At 46.0% G+C, this 21,442-nt stretch overlaps 1 protein-coding gene across 1 annotated transcript in view; it reads right to left on the bottom strand.

Annotated features, from left to right (window-relative positions):
• The window catches only part of mpp7a (MAGUK p55 scaffold protein 7a), a gene marked incomplete in the record, with an annotated part of 250,832 nt that overhangs the window by 38,218 nt on the left and 191,172 nt on the right, over positions 1-21,442 (bottom strand). Inside the window, 1 exon segment of the mRNA XM_031796379.1 lies at positions 5,097-5,267. Coding sequence (XP_031652239.1) covers positions 5,097-5,267 — 171 coding nt within the window.

Raw genomic sequence — 21,442 nt, 5'->3', positions numbered from 1 at the left:
ATGTGAGTGAGTGTATGTGTGTGTGTGTATGTGAGTGAGTGAGTGTATGTGTGTGTATGTGAGTGAGTGAGTGTGTGTGTATGTGAGTGTATGTATGTGAGTGTATGTATGTGAGTGTATGTGTGTGTGTGTGAGTGAGTGTATGTGCGTGTGTGTGAGTGAGTGTATGTGCGTGTATATGAGTGAGTGTATGTGCGTGTATATGTGTGTGTGTATGTGAGTGAGTGTATGTGTGTGTATGTGAGTGAGTGTATGTGAGTGTGTGAGTGTATGTGAATGTGAGTGTATGTGGGTGTATGTGAGTGTATGTGGGTGTATGTGAGTGTATGTGAGTGTATGTGTGTGTGAGTGTATGTGAGTGTATGTGTGAGTGTATGTGTGTGTATGTGTGTGTATGTGAATGTATGTGAGTGTATGTGAGTGTATGTGAATGTATGTATGTGAGTGTGTGAGTGTGTATGTGAGTGTGTGTGTGAATGTATGTGTGTGTATGTGAGTGTGTGAGTGTATGTGAGTGTATGTGTGTGTATGTGTGAGTGTATGTGTGTGTGTGTGAGTGTGAGTGTATGTATGTGAGTGTATGTGTATATATGTGAGTGTATGTGTGTGTATGTGAGTGTATGTGTGTGTATGTGAGTGTGTATGTGAGTGTGTGTGGGTGTATGTGAGTGTATGTGTGTGTATGTATGTGGGTGTATGTGAGTGTATGTGTGTGTGAGTGTATGTGAGTGTGTGAGTGTATGTGTGTGTATGTGTGAGTGTATGTGTGTGTATGTGAGTGTGTGAGTGTATGTGAGTGTATGTGTGTGTATGTGTGTGAGTGTGAGTGTATGTGTGTGTATGTGTGTGTGTGTGAGTGTGAGTGTATGTATGTGAGTGTATGTGTATATATGTGAGTGTATGTGAGTGTATGTGTGTGTATGTGAGTGTGTATGTGAGTGAGTGTATGTGAGTGTGTGTGAGTGTATGTGAATGTGAGTGTATGTGGGTGTATGTGAGTGTATGTGGGTGTATGTGAGTGTATGTGTGTGTATGTATGTGGGTATATGTGAGTGTATGTGTGTGTATGTATGTGAGTGTATGTGTGTGTGTATGTGAGTGAGTGTATGTGTGTGTGTATGTGTGAGTGTGTGAGTGTATGTGTGTGTATGTGAGTGTGTGAGTGTATGTGAGTGTATGTGTGTGTATGTGTGTGTGTGTGAGTGTATGTATGTGAGTGTATGTGTATATATGTGAGTGTATGTGAGTGTGTATGTGAGTGAGTGTATGTGAGTGTGTGAGTGTATGTGAATGTGAGTGTATGTGGGTGTATGTGAGTGTATGTGGGTGTATGTGAGTGTATGTGTGTGTATGTATGTGGGTATATGTGAGTGTATGTGTGTGTATGTATGTGAGTGTATGTGTGTGTGTATGTGAGTGAGTGTATGTGTGTGTGTGTATGTGAGTGAGTGAGTGTATGTGTGTGTATGTGAGTGAGTGAGTGTGTGTGTATGTGAGTGTATGTATGTGAGTGTATGTATGTGAGTGTATGTATGTGAGTGTATGTGTGTGTGTGTGAGTGAGTGTATGTGCGTGTGTGTGAGTGAGTGTATGTGCGTGTATATGAGTGAGTGTATGTGCGTGTATATGTGTGTGTGTATGTGAGTGAGTGTATGTGTGTGTATGTGAGTGAGTGTATGTGTGTGTATGTGAGTGAGTGTATGTGTGTGTATGTGAGTGTATGTATGTGAGTGTATGTGTGTGTGTGAGTGAGTGTATGTGAGTGAGTGTATGTGCGAGTATATGAGTGAGAGTATGTGTGTGTATGTGAGTGTATGTGTGTGTATGTGAGTATAGGTGTGTGTATATGTGCGTGTATGTGAGTATATGTGTGTGTATATGTGCGTGTATGTGAGTGTATGTGTGTGAATGTGAGTATATGTGTGTGAATGTGAGTATATGTGTGTGAATGTGAGTATATGTGTGTGTATATGTGCGTGTATGTGAGTGTGTGTGAATGTATGTGTGTGTATGTGAGTATAGGTGTGTGTATATGTGCGTGTATGTGAGTATATGTGTGTGTATATGTGAGTGTATGTGAGTGTATGTGTGTGAATGTGAGTATATGTGTGTGAATGTGAGTATATGTGTGTGAATGTGAGTATATGTGTGTATATGTGTGTGTGTATGTGAGTGTATGTGTGTGTATGTGAGTGTATGTGTGTGTATGTGAGTGTATGTGAATGTATGTGTGTGTGTATGTGAATGTATGTGTGTGTGTATGTGAGTGTGTGAGTGTATGTGTGTGTGAGTGTATGTGAGTGTGTGAGTGTATGTGAGTGTATGTGTGAGTGTGTGAGTGTATGTGTGAGTGTGTGAGTGTATGTGTGAGTGTGTGAGTGTATGTGTGAGTGTGTGAGTGTATGTGAATGTATGTGAGTGTATGTGAGTGTATGTGAGTGTATGTGAGTGAGTGTGAGTGTATGTGTGGGTATGTGTGTGTATGTGTGAGTGTATGTGTATATGTGAGTGTATGTATGTGAGTGTATGTGAGTGTGTATGTGAGTGTATGTGTGTGTATGTGAGTGTGTATGTGAGTGTATGTGAGTGTATGTGAGTGTATGTGTGTGTGTAAGTGTGAGTGTATGTGTGTGTATGTGTGAGTGTATGTGTATATGTGAGTGTATGTGTGTGTATGTGTGTGTATGTGAGTGTATGTGAATGTGTGAGTGTATGTGAATGTGTGAGTGTATGTGTGTGTGAGTGTATGCGAGTGTGTGAGTGTATGTGAGTGTATGTGTGTGTATGTGAGTGTATGTGAATGTGTGAGTGTATGTGTGTGTGAGTGTATGTGAGTGTATGTGTGAGTGTATGTGTGTGTATGTGAGTGTATGTGTGTGTATGTGAGTGTATGTGAATGTATGTGTGTGTGTATGTGAGTGTGTGAGTGTATGTGAGTGTGTGAGTGTATGTGAGTGTGTGAGTGTATGTGAATGTACAGTGCCTTGCGAAAGTATTTGCCCCCCTTGAACTTTGCGACCTTTTGCCACATATCAGGCTTCAGGCTAATTTTGCACGGCCAATTTTTCAGTTTTTGGTTTGTTAAAAATAATTGAAATATCCAATAAATGTCGTTCCACTTCATGATTGTGTCCCACTTGTTGTTGATTCTTCACAAAAAAATACAGTTTTATATCTTTATGTTTGAAGCAAAAGGTCGCAAAGTTCAAGGGGGCCGAATACTTTCGCAAGGCAGTGTATTTGAGTGTATGTGTATGTATGTGAATGTATGTGAATGTATGTGTATGTATGTGAATGTATGTGAATGTATGTCAGTGTATGTCAGTGTATGTGAGTGTATGTGAGTATGTGTGTGTGTATGTGAATGTATGTGTGTGTATGTCAGTGTATGTCAGTGTACGTGAGTGTATGTGAGTATGTGTGTGTGTATGTGAGTGGAGTGGAAAGAGGAGTGAGGAAAGGGGGCCAAGGAAAAGCACAGGACGCCTGGTTCTCTTTGGAGGATCTACACGCCCACTTCACATTCTCCTGGACCACTAGGCGCCTGACGTTTACAACAGAGAAAGAGACGCAGGGAGGCAGAGGGAGAGAGGAGAGATGGTGGGAGGGAGAGAAAGAGATGGTTGGAGGGAGGGAGAGGGAAGAGAGAGATGGTGGGAGGGAGAGGGAGAGAAAGAGATGGTGGGAGGGAGAGGGAGAGAAAGAGATGGTGGGAAGGAGAGGGAGAGAGAGATGGGGAGAGGGAGAGAAAGAGATGGTGGGAGCGAGAGGGAGATGGCGGGAAGTAGAGCGAGGGAGAGCGAGAGAAAGAGATGGTGGGAGGGAGAGTGAGAGAGAGGAGAAAAAGAGATGGCGGGAGGGAGAAAGAGATGGCGGGAGGGAGAGGGAGAGAAAGAGATGGCGGGAGGGAGAGGGAGAGAAAGAGATGGCGGGAGGGAGAGGGAGAGAGAGAAAGAGATGGCGGGAGGGAGAGGGAGAGAGAGAAAGAGATGGCGGGAGAGAGAGAGTCCTCATAATAAGAAAAAGTGAGAGCACTCCAGAGAGAAACAGGAAACATAAAACAGATCTTTCCTTGGCCTTTCTCTTCATTAGGTGTGAAATTGTTGTCGGTTGTCGTCCAAATTACAGAAGTGAATTGAAAATATTTACATTAGTGTGACAGAGGAGGGGTTATGTGCATTGTAGAGAGAGAGAGAGAGAGAGGCCGAGGCATCCGCTGGGTTGCACAGCCTGACATTCTGCCTGGCAAGAAAATGGGCCAGCTAATTAGCAACACGCTATGATGAAGTCCATACCACTGCGTTTCACCGTACCGAGGCCTGGTCAATCATGCTAAAACAGACGTACTGCAACACAAGCCTCACTTTCTCTTCTCTTAATAAGAGCATTAAATAGAAAGCCAGCGATATCGGCAGAATGAAGAATGATTCATATGCAGCTGCACCGATCAGTAGCACTGCTAACCTTGAGAAGAAAACGCAGCGTGTGAGGAATACATTCATTATTCGTGTCTTTTTGCAATAATAGTTCCAATATTTATATTCAGGTTTTAATTCTGGTGCACCTGGGCTTAACGGTATTGGTCCACCATTCGTTGGCACAATGCTTTCTCTAAACTACACAAGAAGGAATAAAAACAAAGCTAACTTCATTTCAAGATTTTGGCACTTCATCAGCCTTCTGGAGGACTTTGTAATACCAGCCTTAAAGGCAAGTGTTAACAATTCTGTCAAGTTAAAAAAAAGGAGCTGAGCACGATGCTGTTAATGAAAAGCACTAAATATGAAGGAATCCCCAGCCCGCCAGCCCTGTGCTGTCATTTTCCACCAGGGCTTTAAAAGTTAAGGGGGCTTGCGTGTGGCCGGGAGCATGTTTCTGGGTTACGGCTGTGTGAGGGCAAGGCTGAGCCACCTCCGGGCCTGGACCGCTGACTCTAGCGCCACACACTCTCTCTATGGAGAAACCCGTTTTAGACTTAAACGATGGCTTCTGCCTGGCCAAGACCAACAGCTCAGCAATCCCCAGCGTCCCATGGTGGCAGTAGTCAGTTACTCACCGACTACGACAGCAGCTTAGTCCAGCTCTGTGTTACTCACCGACGAGGACCACCAGCCTGTGCTTGGCCCCGCTCTGCCTGCGGTGGGGAGTCACCTCCTCGTAGGTGGCCACGTCAGCCATGTCGTACTGCTCACTCTTCTTACACTCATACATGGACTTGTTGGTCTTCTTGTCTCGCCTGCTGAGGCGGAAACTCCGGCGAAAACCAGCTACAAATCAGTGAGCGAGAAGAGAGAAAGAGAAAAGGAGGGAGAGAAAGCTGAGTCACTGTAAGGGGTAAAGTTGACCGTGTATACAGTACATACAAGTACATTTGCATCTGTACAAAATGCCTGCCGATGCACATTTACGAGCGTTTCAATATCTATCAGGTCTGGCTTTATGTAGAGCAGCCCTTCATATGAAACACATTGAGAGTGATATCTGTGCAGTAGGTAGGAGTAGTGAACACTAAGCCAAACCATTTCCCTGGGCCCTGTCAAAGCTATTGCTCTATATAGGGGATAGGTCGCTAGTTGAGATGCACCTAGATCCAGGGAAAGTGTTTGGTCGGTGAGTAACAGCCCATAAGGTTCATATGTAATGTCGTCTGAACACTTTTGTCTTCTAGAGACCATAAAAACATTATTTCCACGTTGTCATTCTCCTCCCAGCCTCAGTTTATGTCATCTAGCTACATCTTATGTAATTTCTCTCTTAATGTTACAGGACGGGTCTCAAATGGCACCCTATTCCCAATGTAGTGCACTACTTTTGACCAGAGCCCTATAAGCATTATATAGAGAATAGGTTGCCATTTGGGATGCAACCATAGATGTGATTCATCCGAGCCTTTTGAACCTGAATGGTCCGTTTTCAGCACATTGACCTCTGACCTCCTGTAACAGGAGGTAAAGAGAGAATAAAAAATGGCAGGTGCGTGGGATGAGTGAATTTACTGGTAGTTGCTTCATGCTTGTCCAGTTGACACAAGTGACACAAGTACCAGTCAAGTGTTTGTCATTCTTCTCAGACTACTTTGGTACAGTAGGTGGTGTGTGTGTGTGTGAGTGCGTGTGTAAGGAAGTATGTATGGTGGTTGCATTCCATGGACATGCAGCGCACGATAAACCAATCAAACATGACAAGCGTCATAAATTGACCCAAACAAATGGTCTGGTTTGAATGCACTAAGGCAGTACCAAACAGAGAGAAACGTATCCCTAATTTGAAGAGCACAGTTTCAGATTTATGACAGACAGTTAAACCAAAATCCGCAAACCGAGGACCGTGGACACTTCGCTAATATCCCGTTCCTGCACACGGCAGAAGGGCTCTCTCTCTCTCGGTTTCTTTTAAACAGTGATGAATGAACCCAGCGTTATGATGCAAGATGGCCAAGATTAAGGCAGCATTAAAATGATACACTGGAGAGAGAGAGAGAAGCCCTGATCCAATCCTTTAATACTTTCCACAACATAGAGAAACCGCGAGGCGAGCGGCAGGCGAGCGCTGTGCAGATGTGCCACGAGAAAGAGAGAGAGTATAGCTACGGTCTCAGGAGTCTGTTCTTTTCCAAACAGTCACTTAATAAGGGACAGGAGATGGAGACCTACGCTGTGTAAGAAATGAAACACGTCAAACATACGGCTTCAGCACAATAACCCATGTGTGTATAGCTAAGGTATTAAGGCATGTCACAATGCATGTGTGTGTATATTTCTGAGTGTGTGTGTGTGTGTGTGTGTGTGTGTGTGTGTGTGTGTGTGTGTGTGTGTGTGTGTGTGTGTGTGTGTGTGTGTGTGAGCGAGTGAGCGAGTGAGTGAGAGAGAGAGAGAGAGAGAGAACGTGTGTGTGTGTGTGTCTTAAGTGCGTGTGTGAACCCTAGCGTTGGGATATTGTGTTACAGCTAACGTTCAGGGCAGTCTGTTCCACTGCGGGCAGGACAGCGCGTTCCGGGTGAGCACTGTGTTGTCTGTGCCACTTCTCCTGCGGTGTTTCCTTCTCATTCAACACCCCCACTGCTCTGACCGAACACCAGCCAGAAAGAACGAGCCGCCTGCTCGCCACAGTGGAAAGGACGCACTGAATAGAATACGCTGCTGCTCGCAACATTACTGTAACAGCAAGCCATGCACAGTGTCATCATTATCAACGGGTAACATCATAGCAGTGCTGTTACTAAGCCATTGCAGGGTGGAAAATATTAACTAAGGTTGTCCTGTTGGGTCCTGGTCTAAAGTAGTGCACTATATAGGAAATAGTGTCTTGGACATTCCAGGGCAGGTTCCGCCACCCCTCTGGATCGCTCTAATACTGTGGTCTGATTAGCGTGATGCTGCAGTACGGGTTGTTCCATTCGATTAGGGGGCCTTTCGGAGCCCAGAAGCCGCCAGCATTTCATTGGCTCTGTCAGAGGGAATCTCTTTGTTTTCCTTCAGGGAGGCAGGTGCACGGCGTTTCATTACCAGGCCCAGCTGCAGCCAGTCAATACACAGCTCTGTTCCTGTTGTTGAAGGGCCCTCCGTAATCCCGGGCCCTTCAACATCACTTCAACCCTTCTAGACAGCTCCATCCAAATAACAGAAAATAAATAACCTCCAACTCCTCTACCCGAGGATAAAGACAAATCAATCAAAGGAGCGAGACATAACGCACGCACACACGCACGCAGGGCGAGCATCATCATCTCCATGGAGACAGAATTAGGCGAGCCCAGAGAGAGGGCTGGAAATCTATTTAACCTGAATTAAATAAATGAATGACTCAACATTCCTGGTCTGAACCGGGACCAGCGTCTCGTTGTCATGTCTGTGTTACTGTTACAGTACAAAGTGGTTGTGTTACTGTACAGAGGGGTTGTGTTACTGTTACAGTACAAAGTGGTTGTGTTACTGTACAGAGGGGTTGTGTTACTGTACAGAGGGGTTGTGTTACTGTTACAGTACAACGTGGTTGTGTTACTGTACAAAGTGGTTGTGTTACTGTACAAAGTGGTTGTGTTACTGTACAGAGGGGTTGTGTTACTGTACAGAGGGGTTGTGTTACTGTTACAGTACAAAGTGGTTGTGTTACTGTACAGAGGGGTTGTGTTACTGTACAGAGGGGTTGTGTTACTGTTACAGTACAACGTGGTTGTGTTACTGTACAAAGTGGTTGTGTTACTGTACAAAGTGGTTGTGTTACTGTACAGAGGGGTTGTGTTACTGTTACAGTACAGAGGGGTTGTGTTACTGTACAGAGGGGTTGTGTTACTGTACAGAGGGGTTGTGTTACTGTACAGAGGGGTTGTGTTACTGTACAGAGGGGTTGTGTTACTGTTACTGTACAGAGGGGTTGTGTTACTGTACAGAGGGGTTGTGTTACTGTTACTGTACAGAGGGGTTGTGTTACTGTACAGAGGGGTTGTGTTACTGTTACAGTACAGAGGGGTTGTGTTACTGTTACAGTACAGAGGGGTTGTGTTACTGTTACAGTACAGAGGGGTTGTGTTACCGTTACAGTACAGAGGGGTTGTGTTACTGTTACCGTACAGAGGGGTTGTGTTACTGTTACCATACAGAGGGGTTGTGTTACCGTTACAGTACAGAGGGGTTGTGTTACCGTTACAGTACAGAGGGGTTGTGTTACCGTTACAGTACAGAGGGGTTGTGTTACCGTTACAGTACAGAGGGGTTGTGTTACCGTTACAGTACAAAGGGGTTGTGTTACTGTTACAGTAGAGAGGGGTTGTGTTACTGTTACAGTACAGAGGGGTTGTGTTACCGTTACAGTACAAAGGGGTTGTGTTACTGTTACAGTAGAGAGGGGTTGTGTTACTGTTACAGTACAGAGGGGTTGTGTTACTGTTACAGTACAGAGGGGTTGTGTTACTGTTACAGTACAGAGGGGTTGTGTTACAGTACAGAGGGGTTGTTATGTTACAGTACAGAGGGGTTGTGTTACTGTTACAGTACAGAGGGGTTGTGTTACTGTTACAGTACAGAGGGGTTGTGTTACTGTTACAGTACAGAGGGGTTGTGTTACTGTTACAGTACAGAGGGGTTGTGTTACTGTTACAGTACAGAGGGGTTGTGTTACTGTTACAGTACAGAGGGGTTGTGTTACTGTTACAGTACAGAGGGGTTGTGTTACTGTTACAGTACAGAGGGGTTGTGTTACCGTACAAAGGGGTTGGTTACCGTCAGGTTGCGTTACCGTACAGAGGGGTTGTGTTACAGTACAGAGGGGTTGTGTTACAGTACAGAGGGGTTGTGTTACTGTTACAGTACAGAGGGGTTGTTACTGTTACAGTACAGAGGGGTTGTGTTACTGTTACAGTACAGAGGGGTTGTGTTACCGTTACAGTACAGAGGGGTTGTGTTACAGAACAGAGGGGTTGTGTTACTGTTACAGTACAGAGGGGTTGTGTTACCGTTACAGTACAGAGGGGTTGTGTTACCGTTACAGTACAGAGGGGTTGTGTTACTGTTACAGTACAGAGGGGTTGTGTTACCGTTACAGTACAGAGGGGTTGTGTTACTGTTACAGTACAGAGGGGTTGTGTTACTGTTACAGTACAGAGGGGTTGTGTTACCGTTACAGTACAGAGGGGTTGTGTTACTGTTACAGTACAGAGGGGTTGTGTTACTGTTACAGTACAGAGGGGTTGTGTTACTGTTACAGTACAGAGGGGTTGTGTTACTGTTACAGTACAGAGGGGTTGTGTTACCGTACAAAGGGGTTGTGTTACCGTACAAAGGGGTTGTGTTACCGTACAAAGGGGTTGTGTTACCGTACAAAGGGGTTGTGTTACCGTACAGAGGGGTTGTGTTACTGTTACAGTACAGAGGGGTTGTGTTACCGTACAAAGGGGTTGTGTTACCGTACAAAGGGGTTGTGTTACCGTACAAAGGGGTTGCGTTACAGTACAGAGGGGTTGTGTTACCGTACAGAGGGGTTGTGTTACTGTTACCGTACAGAGGGGTTGTGTTACTGTTACCGTACAGAGGGGTTGTGTTACTGTTACCGTACAGAGGGGTTGTGTTACAGTACAGAGGGCTTGTGTTACTGTTAGAGCAGGGAAGTGTGTCTGTGTGTGTGGCCGGTCTGTGTGTTACTGTACAGTTCTGATTAACAGTCGGGTTGCCAATAGCTAGGGCCAATAGAAGGCATGCTGGTAAATCAGGAATGTTCGCTATGCATGGCAACAGTGGTCCTAATTATGATGGGGTCGAGCTAAAAAAGACTGTGGTTTTAACTCATTGTTCAGCTGGCTCCTAACCCTTGACCCTGGATGTAATCGTACTCTCTTGTATCCCCCTACCGTGACAAAGAGCTCGGATATGGAGACATTTTCCTTGCTCAGGACACACACACACGCACCTTTTAATGGCGTGCACTTGACCGTGACTGGATAATTGCCAGTCGCCCCTACTACTGTAAGACACACACAATAACGTGTAGACGAACTCAAACCCTACCATTCCAAGAGAACCTCCAACAGAAAAAGAAGGGGCATATCGAGCCACAGTGTAAACAGTAGAAGACACGCGCTGCCACTACACACACAACTGCCTGGAGGTTGCCAGCCCGTTTTCCAGCGTGATAATATCTAACAGCCGTGGTGTAGGACATTCAGCACCCAGGGGCCTTCACAAACAGGGAACTCTAAACTGCTCACTGTGCTGATGTAACATCCTGTGAAACGTTGCTGCGGTGTCTGGAAAAGAAACGGTGCAAAACTGTTGAAACAAAAAAAGAATGGAAGTTGAATGTACGCAAAAACACACAGTCAATGTCTTGGTAATGGTAATGATGGTGTGTCTCATCACATATGACTGGAAGACCGGAGTTCAATCCCAGCATCTATCCTTCCCACTGTCTCCACTCTGGTTTCCTAACTATTTCGATCAAGTGTACAAATTCCTTAAAAAAAAGAAAAGAAAAGATGTCTCCCATCTGAGCCTGTAGTTTCTAACTGCAGTAGAAGAAGCGCTGATAGACACTGTGCATATTCCAAATGGCACACTATTCCCTATAATAGTGCACTACTTTGGACTAGAGGCCTATGGCCCTGGTCAAAGGTAGTGCACTACATAGGGAATAGGGTGCCATTTGGGATGCATACACAGTGCCATCCTGGCCCAGCAGAACAAGCCCTCAGTATGAAGACTAACAGATATGACAACTGGTGAATTATCTCTCCATGGCAACTCTAGATTAAGAGACTATTACCATTACACCCCAGCCCCATATGTGTGGTTTATGGCTGCCACACACACACACACACACGGTGCGGTTTATCACTGCAACACTTAGTGCTGGAAGTGGCCACAGAATGTGGGAGGCATTACCGAGTACCTCCTTTCAGTCATTATGTGATGGTGCTCATTACAACTCCTCGTCTGTTCAAGTCTGTGTCAGAGACACGCTCGACAGGCAGGCAGGGGTAGAGGAGGATGGCTCTACTGCATGTCCCAGTGTGTGTGAGAAGAAGGATCTCCAGTTTCCACACACTCTGCAATATTCCCTCCCACCACAGAACAATGCCCATACAACAACAAGGACAAATACCAACTCTACCAAGTTCTCCACAAATACCCTGACTAATTCTTCCTGGTTAAATAACGAGCTCAGCTACCCGCCTGTTCACTACAGCATGTTATTTAGGTCCGTCCATTGTGAGTTGAGAGGTGGACCGTAGGACTAGAGAACCAAGGAGGATGGTTCCCGAGGAATGATGCACACAAAAAATAAGAGGAAAAACAGTAACAATGTGGGCCAACATTGTAGCAGCAACAAACAAACCTTTTCCCTGCACTCCCTTCTTCCACCAACAGCTGGGTTCAAATAGGCCTCGGGTCTCTCACGCTGTGTGGTGTGTCTTAGTGCCGCTACGCAGTGGTGTGTGTGGGGTGGGGTGGGGTGGGGGGGGGGGGACAGATAGACAGGCGTGTGGCCTTCAATGCCCCTCCATGAAAACCCATGTGTGAAAGGCATTATAGGAATCGTGGCTTCCGGACCAGGGATCAGACCTGCCGCGTCACGGAAGTACCTGGCTCACAGGCTGACCACATGGTCACTGTACTGACGAGGAAAAGCATATAGCTCTGGGGGGAACAAGGGATCTTTAACAGGTGGAGAGGGTTCTCCCGATGTGGCATGTGGTATCCGTATCTCACTGCTTGTCCTTCAAACCTCCGACCTCTAGCTCAGGGGAGGCTGCTGAGGGGAGGATGGCTCATATTAATGGCCGGAAAGGAGCTAATGGAATGGTATCAAACACCCGGGAACCCATTCCACTCCAGCCATTACCACGAGCCCGTTCCTCCCCAATTAATGTGCCACCAACCTCCTGTGCTCTAGCTTTATGGGTAATGGCATTCCCTGTTGTGAGGGGACAGGCAGGCATCCTGGTTAAACCAGACTGAACACTGCGTTTGAAGTGAATGGTAAAAAACATTGCTCTGAGGGGAACAAGGACTATTTAACTGGAGGAGAACGTTTCATACAGTGTGTGGTATCTACTGTACCGGCTGTCCTTCAAACCTCATACCCTGTTGCTGAAGCCCTCCCTTATGGGTCACTGGGTTTCCTGTTGAGAAAGGAAAGGCAGGTAGCCATTGTTTTAAGCAGTATTCACTCTGGCCTAACCAGGATAGCATGCTGTATGCACACACACACACAGAGAGAGAGAAAGAGTAGAGGGAGAGAGAGTGAGAGAGGAGAGAGAGAGGAGAGAGAGAGAGAGAGAGAGAGAGAGAGATGAGAGAGAGAGAGAGAGGAGAGAGAGAGAGAGAGAGAGGAGAGAGAGAGAGAGAGAGAGAGAGAGAGAGAGAGAGAGAGAGAGAGAGAGAGAGAGAGAGAGAGAGAGAGAGAGAGAGAGAGTTAAACGTTATTTGATGATTAAAAAAGCCCTTTAGGCTGTCTGTGATGTTTGAAATATGTACCGAGAGCGTTTGAGTCCACCGTGGTGAACTCATTATAGTGTTATCTAGGGGGGGGGGGGGGGGGGGGGGGGGGGCAGGAACACACTCTGGGGCTAGTGTACTCTCCATGGGCTTACTACAGTATGCTAGCTCCAGCATGTGGAAAGTGGTACTCCAACCCAAGTGTTACAGGCTTATACAGTGGAATAGTGCTCAAGTCCCTTGGCTGAGCGACGTGGGTTTGTGTCGAGCGCTATTTGTTTTTCCCCTCCGTCTTATCCCAGAGCTCTTTAGGACTCAGGAATGTCTAGTCTGAACAGAAAACCATGGCTAATTTGTCGTCGCTTGAAAAAATTTATCGTTTGAGAAAAAAAAACACGAACGCACATCTCGATCTAGCGCTTGTCTTCCACTGCACTTACGCAAAGCGGCCTGGGCTCTCTCTGGTGCTGTGTGTACTGGATGTGTCTAGGCTCTCTCTGATGCTGTGTGTACTGGACGTGTCGGGCTCTCTCTGGTGCTGTGTGTACTGGATGTGTCTGGGCACTCTCTGGTGCTGTGTGTACTGGACGTGTCTGGGCTCTCTCTGGTGCTGTGTGTACTGGACGTGTCGGGCTCTCTCTGGTGCTGTGTGTACTGGATGTGTCTGTGCTCTCTCTGGTGCTGTGTGTACTGGATGTGTCTGGGCTCTCTCTGGTGCTGTGTGTACTGGATGTGTCTGGGCTCTCTCTGGTGCTGTGTGTACTGGATGTGTCTGGGCTCTCTCAGCACAGCTAGTGAGTTGGGGGCTGGGAGTGCCAAGAACACTTTCCTGTTTTCCTCATCAATCAGCCAGCCCACTCAGACAACAGGGATGCTAGACAACAAACCCAGTGCGAGGGGAGATGCCAAAGTCCAGATCCCATCTGGCACCCCATCACTATATATGGTGCACTATTTTTGACCAGGGCCGATTGGGACTCTATTACCTTTATAGTGCTGGGGTCAAAAGTAGTGCACTACATAGGGAATAGAGTGCCATTTGGGACATATACTCTCTTCTCTTACTGGTCAGAATCACAACCAAACCACTGAAATGTACCCCCTGGATATTATTAAGTAACGTCACCACTGTCTAGAGCACTGTTTCCTAACTCCAGTCCTCCCAACCATATGCAATGTTATTGTATCCCTGGACACCTGATTCAGCCCTGGATGAATTAAATCAGGTATGTTTGTCCGGGGTTACAACACAAATGTGTGCTGTTGGGGGTACTGGAGGACTGAAACCACTGGCCTAGACCAATCACACCTGTCTGTCTGCGTGGCCTCTACCTGCTCAGCAAATCACACCTCTCTGTCTGCGTGGCCTCTACCTGCTCAGCCAATCACACCTATGTCTCTCTGCGTGGCCTCTACCTGCTCAGCGAATCACACCTGTCTGTCTGCGTGGCCTCTACCTGCTCAGCCAATCACATCTGTCTGTCTGCGTGGCCTCTACCTGCTCAGCCAATCACACCTGTCTGTCTGCGTGGCCTCTACCTGCTCAGCCAATCACATCTGTCTGTCTGCGTGGCCTCTACCTGCTCAGCCAATCACACCTGTCTGTCTGCGTGGCCTCTACCTGCTCAGCCAATCACACCTGTCTGTCTGCGTGGCCTCTACCTGCTCAGCCAATCACACCTGTCTGTCTGCATGGCCTCTACCTGCTCAGCCAATCACACCTGTCTGTCTGCATGTCCTCTACCTGCTCAGCCAAGATGTGGGCCCTGGTCAAACAGTGCACTAAATGGAGAATAAGGTGCCATTTGGAACGCACTTTGGTCTTATGTTTTGGCTACGGCTCACCCTCCAGTAGTGAACCTGCAGACAGATGAAATAAACTTGTTTTCTGGAAATTGAGAATTATTTGGGGGTTTTACACAAGTCTCCATTTTTCCATAACTCTGTTTTAATTGGATTCTGGGGGTTGACAGCTTTCCCAGCTTTCCCCTGTACTATTTTGTCCTTTCCTCTCCTCTATCCCACCCTCTCCCATCCCTCTATCCAGATGTTTGCTGAGAGGCTTCTCTCTGTGCCTCAGGATCTCTGGGATTAGGGTAGATTACGACAGCAGCAGAAATGGGACTGTGCCTACTGCCTACGCTTCCAGGTCTCCATCCAGGTATTGTGTGTCTAATCCCAGGGAACTAAGCTACAACGTGTTGATGGATCTAAGGAAAGACACAGACTATGTCCCAAAATAGGGAATAGGTTGCCAACATATATAGTTCACTACTTTTGACCAGAGCCTTATGGGCCCTGGTCAAAAGTAGTGCACTATATACGGAACAGGGTGCCATTTGGGATAAAACCCATGTCTTTTCTCTCTTTTCTTTCTTCCATCCAGGAAAGGTAAGGAATGAGCCCAGAACGGCCACGGGTCTTAATGATCTCTTTAACGCTCTTCTTCTTCCTCCAGACGGAGCGGTGGTCTCAAAGAGGTGTTTAGGGCGTGGCACGGGGCTTATGGGAAGGCATCTCAGGACATGGAGCTAGCTAAAACAACAGGTGAGACAACAGCAGCTAATCCTACTTCATTAATTTTTTATTTTATTTTTTATTTCACCTTTATTTAACCAGGTAGGCTAGTTGAGAACAAGTTCTCATTTACAACTGCGACCTGGCCAAGATAAAGCAAAGCAGTGTGAACAGACAACAACACAGATTACACATGGAGTAAACAATAAACAAGTCAATAACACAGTAGAAAAAAATAGTCTATATACATTGTGTGCAGAAGGCATGAGGAGGTAGGCGAATAATTACAATTTTGCAGATTAACACTGGAGTGATAAATGATCAGATGGTCATGTACAGGTAGAGATATTGGTGTGCAAAAGAGCAGAAAAGTAAATAAATAAAAACAGTATGGGGATGAGGTAGGTAAAAATGGGTGGGCTATTTACCGATAGACTATGTACAGCTGCAGCGATCGGTTAGCTGCTCAGATAGCAGATGTTTGAAGTTGGTGAGGGAGATAAAAGTCTCCAACTTCAGCGATTTTTGCAATTCGTTCCAGGCACAGGCAGCAGAGAACTGGAAGGAAAGGCGGCCAAATGAGGTGTTGGCTTTAGGGATGATCAATGAGATACACCTGCTGGAGTGCGTGCTACGGGTGGGTGTTGCCATCATGACCAGTGAACTGAGATAAGGCGGAGCTTTACCTAGCATGGACTTTTAGATGACCTGGAGCCAGTGGGTCTGGCGACGAATATGTAGCGAGGGCCAGCCGACTAGAGCATACAGGTCGCAGTGGTGGGTGGTTTAACCTCTAGTGACACCCCATCCCGTGAACGGGACCGTTGTCATCATCTGACACTAATTAGCATAACGCAACGGACATAAATCTTCCTATTCATGAAAATCACAAGTGAAATATATTGGAACACAGCTTAGCCTTTTGTTAATCACCCTGTCATCTCAGATTTTCAAAATATGCTTTAAAGCCAAAGCTAGACAAGCATTTGTGTAAGTTTATCGATAGCCTAGCATAGCATTATGCCTTGCTAGCAGCAGGCAACCTTGTCACGAAAATCAGAATAGCAATCAAATTAAATCGTTTACCTTTGATGAACTTCAGATGTTTTCACTCACGAGACTCCTAGGTAGATAGCCAAAGTTCATTTTTTCCCAAAGATTATTGTAGGCGAAATAGCTCCGTTTGTTCTTCACATTTGGCTGAGAAATCGACCGGAAATTGCGGTCACGACAACGCCGAAAAATATTCCAAATTAGCTCCATAATATCGACAGAAACATAGCAAACGTTGTTTATAATCAATCCTCAAGGTGTTTTTCAAATATCTATTCGATAATATATCAACCGCGACAATTGGTTTCTCAATGGCGGTTAAATCTCTGAATTTTTGGTGGCCTTCCTAAGCCAGGATTCAGACACAGCAAGGACATCAGGGTGGGCAGAGTGTGCTAAAGCAGTGAGTAAAACAAACTTAGGGAGGAGGCTTCTGATGTTGACATGCATGAAACTATGGCTTTTTCGATCACAGAAGTCAACAAATGAGGGTGCCTGGGGACATGCAGGGCCTGGGTTTACCTCCACTCACCCGCGGAACAGAGGAGGAGTAGTATGAGGGTGCGGATAAAGGCTATCAAAACTGGTCGCCTAGAGCGTTGGGAACAAAGAATAAAAGGAGCAGATTTCTGGGCATGGTAGAATATATTCAGGGTATAATGCGCAGACAGTGGTATGGTGGGGTGCGGGTACAGCGGAGGTAAGCCCAGGCACTGGGTGATGACATGCTGGTTGTAATGGGTGAGGTCACCGCATGTGTGTTAGGTGGGACAAAGGAGGTATCAGAGGTATGAAGAGTGGAACTAGGGGCTCCATTGTAAACTAAAACAATGATAACTAACATGAACAACAGTATACATGGCATATTGACATTTGAGAGAGACATACAGCGAGGCATAAAGTAATCGCAGGTGTTGATTGGGAGAGCTAGCTAAAACAACAGGTGAGACAACAGCAGCTAATCAGCTAACACAACAACAGCAGGTAAAATGGCGATGACTAGGCAGAGAGGGTTGGATTAACTACACACAGAGCCTGAGTTCGCGGCTGGGGCCGACAGATAAAACACAAATAAACAGAATGGAGTACCGTGATTAATGGATAGTCCAGCAGGCATCAGCTATGTAGCCAAGTGATCATAGTGTCCAGAGGGCAGCAGTAGATGGAACAGGGAACCCGCCACTACGTTAGCAGGCGACAAGGCGTTTAAAGTTAGTAGCCCTCCGACGGAGGCCGGTTGAAGGCACAGCGGATGGAGTATTCGTCGGCAGACCAGACGTGGTGGTGTGGCGGGGCGCCGTGTCGACAGAGAATCCAAGCCAGATGGCGAAAGAGGTATTGTAGAATTTAGTTTGCTGGCCGGGAGATGCGCCTGGCTCACGGCTAACTGATGCTAGCTTCGTGGCAGTGGCGTTAGCCACTATAGACAATCGGTAGCAGCGGTGAACCGATGCCAAGGTCCAGAGTTTACAGCAAGTATCCGGTGGAGTATCGGGCTCTAGCCGTGTATGAGTGGGGTTCGGGTGAACAGCTGAGTAGGCCGGGAGGTGGGCCTCAGGGATAGCTTTGGTACTGGGTGCCACGGTGAGCTAGCAAGCTGCAAGCTAGCTGTGAAGATCAGAAGTAGTGGTCCAGGGATTACGGCAGGAATCCGGCGTTGTTGTGGAGAGACAGTCCGATACTAGCAGACTGGCGAGTATTATCCAGGCTAAGAACAGGGCTGGTATCTGTGCAGAAGGTTAAAAGCCACTAGCAGTGGCTAACAATGGCTGAATAGCTAATTAGCTAGTTAGCTTCTAGAGGTTCTTGAATGTGTTCTAAAATTAAAAATAATAGCGATACCGTATCACATTGGGTGAGGCAGGTTACCGGAAGGTATAATCGAATAAAAAATCGAAAAGAGATAATAAAATTGAAATCTATATACAAAAAATACAAAAGTACACGAGACACGAACAAAACACGTCTTCACTGCTACGCCATATTGGACGTCATTAATAAGGGCATCGATGACATCGTCCCCACAGTGACTGTATGTACATATCCCAACCAAAAGTGATGTATTAAAGGCAACATCTGCACTGAGTTCAAGGAGCGGGACACTAATCCGGACACTTATAAGAAATCCCGCTACGACCTCCGACGAGACATCAAACAGTCAAAATGTCAGTACTGGACTAAGATTGAATTCTACTACGCCGGCTCTGACGCTTGTCGGATGTGGCAAGGCTTGCACACGGATTACAAAGGAAAACCCAGCTGTGAGCTGCCCAGTGATGTCTACCAGACGAGCTTGATTCCTTCTATTCCTTCCTTATAGTTTCGTCCTCCTCTGGGTACATTGACTTCAATGCAAAACCTAGGAGGCTCGTGGTTCTCACTCCCTTCCATAGACTTACACAGTAATTATGATAACTTCCAGGGGACATCCTCCAACCCATCAGAGCTCTTGCAGCATGAACTGACATGTTGTCCACCCAATCAAAGGGTCAGAGAATGAATCTAGTGAAAGTAGAAGTAGAAGCTATAGCTAGCTAGCATTGCAGTGCATAACATGTGGTGAGTAGTTGACTCAAAGAGAGAAAGACAATAGTTGAACCGTTCTTAAATTAATTTATTCAACAATGAAAGAGTAGCAAGAGAGATATTGTTGTATTTGTTTTTCACTTAGCTTGTGAAAGCAGCTAGCTAGTTTAGCCTACCCAAACACACGGCTCAAACCGAGAGGGATGCTATGTTAGCTAGATGGCTATGGTTATCCAATACTGGAATTCTTCCAAGTCAAGGTAAGCTTTTGGTTATATAAACTTATTTCCTTCTAAACTTCTTGCTGACTGTACTGAATGATTGTAGCGGGTTTACTAAAGCTTTAGTTCTAGCAGCTTTGTTGACTATGTCACTATGGTGACAACAATGTAGGCTGTGTGCAGCAGTTAGCGGTTTTGATATGAAGGTTTGTGTTGTGCACTGAAGTCCACGAGCGAAGGAAATAGGTGAGAGGAGGAGAGCGTGTAGATGTAAGAAGTAATTACACAATGATCAAAGGAGTTATGCTGGTTGGATGTGGCTGATAAGAAAGTGAACTGTGTTTGATCAGGGGTGTACTCATTCTTCGATTCTGTTGATTGTACAAAGCGACATTGGACGTGTCAATGTCTGTTACTCAAATATCTCAAGACCTGTGCATCTACGCTGTAAACTTTCATTCATAGGTTAGGTTGTAGCAACCTCATGATGGGTAGAGGAAAATATGTTGTATCATGTAGTAGCCTAAACCTATCGATGTTACATTGATCTGAGTGAATAGAATATGAATGCTGTAATAGAAATAATGCTGTAATAGAAACGGCACCAAACGGCACCAAACGCCACTAATTACCTCGTACCCCTGCACATGGACTCAGTACTGGTACTCCGTGTATATAGCCAAGTTATCTTTACTCATTGTGTATTTATTCCTAGTATTATTACTATTCTCTTCTTTCTCTCAGCATTGTTGGAAAGGGCCCGGAAGTAAGCATTTCACTGTTAGTCTCCATCTGTTGTTTACGAAGCATGTGACAAGTCTCAAAAGGCACTCTATTCCCTATATAGTGTACTTCTTTTGACCAGAGCACTATTCTACAGTCTCCTGGCTCTATACTATAGAGGCATCTCACAGGAATACAGCTTGCCCCAAGGACCATTCTTTGAAAATTGAGGACTCAGAAGTTCCATCACTGACCGACAAAAGGTACGGAGGCATTACAAACAGCCCAAAGAAGAACAAGACAACCCACTTCTCTGCCCCCTCTTTACCCAACTCAAGCTCCCAATTCAACTTCAATGGCATTGAAAAAGCATCTGTATTCTAGCATTTCTTAGCCATTAGGCCTGTGCACTTTAAGTCATACAACAGCCTGAAATGTAATGCAATGTGCAACGACTGTTGAGACGCTTGTCGAGAATATATTATTATTTTAGGAGTCTTTTTTTTCTCTTCAAAACATCTTTTGTTTCAGAAAAACAGTGCTTCGGTGTACTAGGACATAGGAAACAAGTTAAACTGCACTGGGACCAGCAATGGAGGTTGTTCAGGTCAGAGAGGAAGAGGAGAAGTTAAGGGCACTGCGACAACACGGGCAAACAGAGTCTGCGCCCCAAATGGCACCTTGTTCCCTATATTGTGCACTACTTTTGACTAGACCCCTATGGGCCACGGTAAAAAGTAGTGCACTATATAGGGGAAAGGATGTCATTTGGAACACAGTCAATGAAGTCTAAAATAGCCCAGTGTTTGAAAGGTCATCCTTATAGAATTCCCTGATTGAGCTTGGCAGACACAACTCAGTCCTTATTTCTAAACTCAATGTGAACTGGATCTCCTGTGAAATCAACTGGTCTAAATGGATTAGTGTGCTGTGGAGTGTCCAGAGTCTAGACCGCCTCATGACCTCAACACAGCCTCACATAGCCTGGTGTATACACTAGGTGGTGGGTGGGAGAGAGGTGTGTGTGTGTGTGTGTGTGGGGGGGAGGGGGGGCAGCAATAGAGTGAAGGGGAGGAGGAGAGAGAAGGAGAGAAAGGAAATTGAGAGGCAGGGTTAGTTAGAGAGAGAGCGAGAGAGTTCCTCAGCAAGAGAGAGAGCGAGATAGTTCCTCAGAAAGAGAGAGAGCGAGATAGTTCCTCAGCAAGAGAGAGAGCGAGATAGTTCCTCAGAAAGAGAGAGAGCGAGATAGTTCCTCAGAAAGAGAGAGAGCGAGATAGTTCCTCAGCAAGAGAGAGAGCGAGAGAGGGGAGAGAGAGAAAGAGTTCCTCAGAGCGAGAGAGGGGGGAGAGAGATGAGAGAGAGAGAGTTCCTCAGAGAGAGAAGAGGTTTGAGAGACTCAGCCAGGACACTCCATGGTACTCTGATGGGATTATAACTTCTGATTTATCAGGAAAGTGACAGGGGTAATAACAA

The sequence above is a fragment of the Oncorhynchus kisutch genome, linkage group LG18, assembly GCF_002021735.2.
Source record: "Oncorhynchus kisutch isolate 150728-3 linkage group LG18, Okis_V2, whole genome shotgun sequence".
NCBI classification, from domain to species: Eukaryota; Metazoa; Chordata; class Actinopteri; order Salmoniformes; family Salmonidae; genus Oncorhynchus; species Oncorhynchus kisutch.
Note: the sequence above shows the minus strand (reverse complement) of the source record. Positions and strands in the feature narration are given on the sequence as shown.